General features: G+C 44.5%; 1 protein-coding gene across 6 annotated transcripts in view; it reads right to left on the minus strand.

The window, feature by feature from the left end:
• The window catches only part of LOC127628905 (transcription factor 4-like), a 94,651-nt gene that overhangs the window by 78,229 nt on the left and 11,422 nt on the right, over window positions 1-5,000 (minus strand). For 5 of the 6 annotated variants that reach the window (XM_052105873.1, XM_052105874.1, XM_052105872.1 and 2 more), the window contains exon 2: window positions 1,219-1,348. The exons of the other annotated variant lie outside the window; for it this stretch is intronic. In XM_052105873.1, the coding sequence (XP_051961833.1) occupies window positions 1,219-1,339 (121 nt within the window). In that variant the 5' untranslated portion in view covers window positions 1,340-1,348. The remainder of the gene's footprint in view (window positions 1-1,218; window positions 1,349-5,000) is intronic. 6 annotated transcript variants of the gene reach the window in all.

Here is a 5,000-nt window from a genome sequence, read left to right on the forward strand (position 1 = left end):
GTGTGAGTGTGTATGTATGTGTGTGTGAGTGTGTGAGAGTGTGTGTGTATATGTGTGCGTATGTGAGTGTGTGTGTGAGTATGTGTGTGTGAGAGTGTGTGTGTGTGTTTATGTGAGTGTGTGTGTATATGTGTGCGTATGTGAGTGCGTATGTGTGTGTGAGTATGTGTGTGTGAGTGTGTATGTATGTGTGTGTGAGTGTGTGTGTGTGAGAGTGTGTGTGTATATGTGTGCGTATGTGAGTGTGTGTGTGAGTATGTGTGTGTGAGAGTGTGTGTGTGTGTTTATGTGAGTGTGTGTGTGTGTGTGTGCGTATGTGAGTGCGTATGTGTGTGTGTGAGCATGTGGTGTGTGTGTGTGTGTGTGTGAGTGTGTATGTATGTGTGTGTGAGTGTGTGTGTGTGAGAGTGTGTGTGTATATGTGTGCGTATGTGAGTGTGTGTGTGAGTATGTGTGTGTGAGAGTGTGAGTGTGTGTTTATGTGAGTGTGTGTGAGTATGTGTGTGTGTGTGTGTGTGTGAGTGTGTATGTATGTGTGTGTGTGTGTGTGTGTGTGTATGTGTGTGTGTGTGTGTGTGTTTATGTGTGTGTTGTTTTACACACACACACACACACACACACACACACACACACACACACACACACACACACACACACACACACACAGTGGCATTATATAAACAAATTGGCATTTAAAAGGTTAAAACCCTGAAAATGATTGAATATTTGGTCGTTGATCAGGACTGATGTTGTTTAAAAAAGTCAGTGAATGTGGAAAATAATCGTATTGAATATTTCAATATATTTTATTTTTTTTAACGGGGTGTGTGTGTGTGTGTTTTATGTATTTTTTATTTGACAATGCACAAAAAATAATAATGTATCAAAATCAATGATGTTGCTAATCACTGACATGTCCCAGACTGTGATAATCCCGAATCTAATTTTCCCCTTTTAGTATATGGATAAGAATTCATTTTTTGGTGTTTATTTTCTTCACATAAAACAACAGTGGCATTACATAAACAAACGGCATTTAAAGGGTTAAACCCCAGAAAATGATTGAATATTTGGTCGTTATGATCAGAACTGAGTGACTCATTGAAAGTGGAAATTCATATTAATATATAATATTATTACAGCAGTTGTTTAGTAACAGATTGCAGCGAAGAGCAGGTTTGATGATGATGATGATGATGGTGGTGATGAAGGACTCACCCATGGAGTCGCTGTGCATGGGTCGTCGCCGCGGGTTTCCTGCGTAATGCTGGTAATACTGCGAGCCCAGTTTGGTGGGTGACACGGTCTCGGGACTGACCATCCCCACCTCGCCTCCCATGAGACCAGACTGCACAAAAAACCAGAAGACACGAAGAACTTCAGCTGCGGAAACACACCGTGAGAGCACCTTTAAATCGAGTCAAACTCTTGCTGTCACTCATCTCATCTGACCTCGTTCTGCTAAACACGCCATGCTAACGAGAGCGCTCGCGCAAATTCGACACAAGCTCGCTGAAAGGAGAGAGAACCAGTGGGAGCGCGTTCGGAAGTGCGGTCTGGGAAAGACTGCGAGCCCTGGGCGTGCGACGTAATGTAAACTTTCTCCCCAACTTATTTCGGGACACTCGGGGGGAGGGGGGGGGGGTAACGTCCTGGGACGGGGCTCATTAGACACCGTGATGAAGTACGGAGAATGTTTGTGCAGCTCTGAATTCAGATGACTGTCGCTCTCACAACAGATTTAGCAATGACTAGAGTCGCATTCACATGCTAAACAAGCTAAATAGGCCAATTACGCCGCGGCCCCCGGTTGCGGGCCTCCCCGCGGAGGACAGAGCGGTCCGTCACCTTTCACAGGCTAAAACAAAAGAGTGCTTGTCTTAAATAAGTCGCCCCCCTCTCCCAGTTTTTGGAGGGTTTTTTTTTAGGACTAGGGGGAAACTGGGATGCTAAAACAAAAGTGTCTCGTTTTCTCCGGGACGCCCCGTTTCTCCCATGCGCGCTGTTGCCCGGCAACTACGAGCTGAGGAGAAAAAGCCCGGCCCGGCGTGTTCCACATGCCGAGTCTCATGCCCAGTTTCAGAGCAGGCTGGCACGGGTAGCCAGCTGGCATCCAGAGGAAATATTAACAAAGATAAATGACACACACCTGAAGACGCCCGTGAAGGATTACCGGGCTGCATTAATAACAGCAGGCGCATGCTTGCATGGGCACCAAATGATGATTGCGAGAAATGGAGAAGACATTAACGTAATCGCAAGAATGCAACAAACAAACACAAAAGACAAAAGAGAAGAAAGTGCGTGAGAGAGAGACCAATTGAAAGAATCACTGATGAAAACTCTTCAGTATCTCAATAAAGACTTCAATGATCTCATTTTTGGTCTTCTTAAAGGGACAGTACACTCAAAAATACAAATTCTCGCATCGTTTACTCACCCTCATGCCATCCCAGATGTGTGACTTTCTTTCTTCCGCAGAACTCAAATGAAGATTTTTAGAGCAATATCTCAGCTCTGTTGGTCCTTACAATGCAAGTGGATGGTGACCAGAACTCAGAAGCTCCAAAAAGGACATAAACGCAGCATAAAAGTAATCCATAAGACTCCAGTGGTTTAATCCATGTCTTCTGAAGTGATATGATAAGTGTGCGTGAGAAACAGATCCATATTTAAGTGCTGTTTTGCTAGACCTGCCAAGTTGGCGGCAATATGCGCAAAGAATGCGAATCGCAAAAAACACAAAAAGAAGAATGGGAAAGTGATCCGTTTCTCACCCACACCCACATTGCTTCTGTAGATATTAATTTAACCACTGGAGTCGTCTGGGGTACTTTTAGGATGACTTTATGATGATTTTTGGAGCTTCAAAGTTTTGGCACCCATTCACTTGCATTGTAAGGACCAGAAGAGCTGAGGAGGGCATGACGGTGAGTGGATGATATTTTTAGGATAAACATCTTTCAATAATTCAATAAACCATTAATATGTTCCCCATTAAGTCTCCTGAGCAATATCTTAGCAACAGCACCCCCCCCCCCCCCCCAACCGGGACAACATTGCCAAGACCCCCAAATCTGCCACCAAAAGTCTCAACATAAACTGGAGCATTACTCAAAAAAATTCTTCGTAGACCAAATCATCCATTGTGCTTATTTTTCCTACAAAGGAATTTTCAAGAGTCAAAGTTGTTTACCTAAATGAGTGTGTGTGTGTGAGTATGTGTGTGTGAGAGTGTGTGTGTGTGTGTGTTTATGTGAGTGTGTGTGTATATGTGTGCGTATGTGAGTGCGTATGTGTGTGTGAGTATGTGTGTGAGTGTGTGTGTGTGAGTGTGTGTGTATATGTGTGCGTATGTGAGAGTGTGTGTGTGTGTTTATGTGAGTATGTGTGTGTGTGAGTGTGTATGTATGTGTGTGTGAGTGTGTGTGTGTTTATGTGTGTGTGTGTGTGTTTATGTGTGTGTGTGTGTGTTTATGTGTGTGTTGTTTTTTTACCTGAAAATGATTGAATATTTGGTCGTTGATCAGGACTGATGTTGTTTAAAAAAGTCAGTGAATGTGGAAAATAATCGTATTGAATATTTCAATATTTATTTATTTTTTTAACGGGGTGTGTGTGTGTGTGTGTGTTTTATGTATTTTTTATTTGACAATGCACAAAAAATAATAATGTATCAAAATCAATGATGTTGCTAATCACTGACATGTCCCAGACTGTGATAATCCCGAATCTAATTTTCCCCTTTTAGTATATGGATAAGAATTCATTTTTTGGTGTTTATTTTCTTCACATAAAACAACAGTGGCATTACATAAACAAACGGCATTTAAAGGGCCGTAAAGAGTCAAAGTTGTTTACCTAAATGAAACGCAACTATGGAGTGGACTCCATGAAGTCTCCAGAGCAACCTCTGAGCGTATTGGGGGGGAAAAAGAAGGAAGCAACCAGGGAGACAGATGGCCGTGGCAGGAAAGAACGAGTGCGGAGGGAAACTGGGAGGCTAAAAAGAGCAGAGTCATGAAACAGACAAATGAGGTCTCCGGTGGGCTCTCCATCTCCTTGGGTCGCTCCGTGCTAGATGTCCCGCGGTCTGCCAGACCCATAGGGAACCGTTCCCCTGGGACCGCCGGCTCTCAAACCCCCCTGAGGCATGGCCACCGTGGGCCACCATAGATGCCGACCACCCCTTTAAACTCCGGCCAAGCTCACGAGGAGAAGACTGGAGAACATCCGAAACCTCTCGTTCCCAGAAACCCAGAGAGATCAAACCTCAAGCTAATGAGGACAGACAGCAGAAACACACGAGAGGACACCGCGAGAACAGATGTGTGACTCTTCGGTTCCAGACTCGTCGGAGAACATGAGCTAGAAGAATCATAGCATAACCGCCTGCTAGGCAAGCGCTAGCATCACATTTTTATACTGTAATATTGCTGAAGATATCATTGCGGTATTGCGTTTAAACCAGGTTGAATGTAAAATTCTGCTAATTCCCAATTCCCAATGCACTCAAATGGTGCGTTCACGTACAACGCGACCAAAAAATGTCGCCTCGCATTTCTCGCGCGAGTTTGACCGCTGGATTAAATTTGAGTATAAACTTGCGTTTGCGCGAGTAATGCTAACCCGCGAGTATTCCCCCTTCTCTTCCGGAAAAGGACAGGAGGCGGGGCTTCTACGACAACGTATCTTTCCGCCATCAACCGTGGCCGATATCACAACGATTGCAGCTCTGTGTCTGTTGTGGAAGTCCCAGATACCGTTGACGTTGTGTCGTGCAGTTCCGGGCGCCCACACACCGCTACGACCATTTTCTCGTCCATTTTTCCAGATTTCTTCAGCTACTACGTCAGTACGTCAGTGACATCCGGACAATCTCAATGCTGATTGGCTTTAGCGACAACAAGTCACGCGGATTTTTCGTTGAGTTGAAAAATGTCAATGTCGCTAATACGCGAATGAAGCGACTTTGCGTGTTCGAGTCGCGCCATTCGCTT

Source organism: Xyrauchen texanus, chromosome 35 (assembly GCF_025860055.1).
Source record: "Xyrauchen texanus isolate HMW12.3.18 chromosome 35, RBS_HiC_50CHRs, whole genome shotgun sequence".
Classification (NCBI taxonomy): Eukaryota; Metazoa; Chordata; class Actinopteri; order Cypriniformes; family Catostomidae; genus Xyrauchen; species Xyrauchen texanus.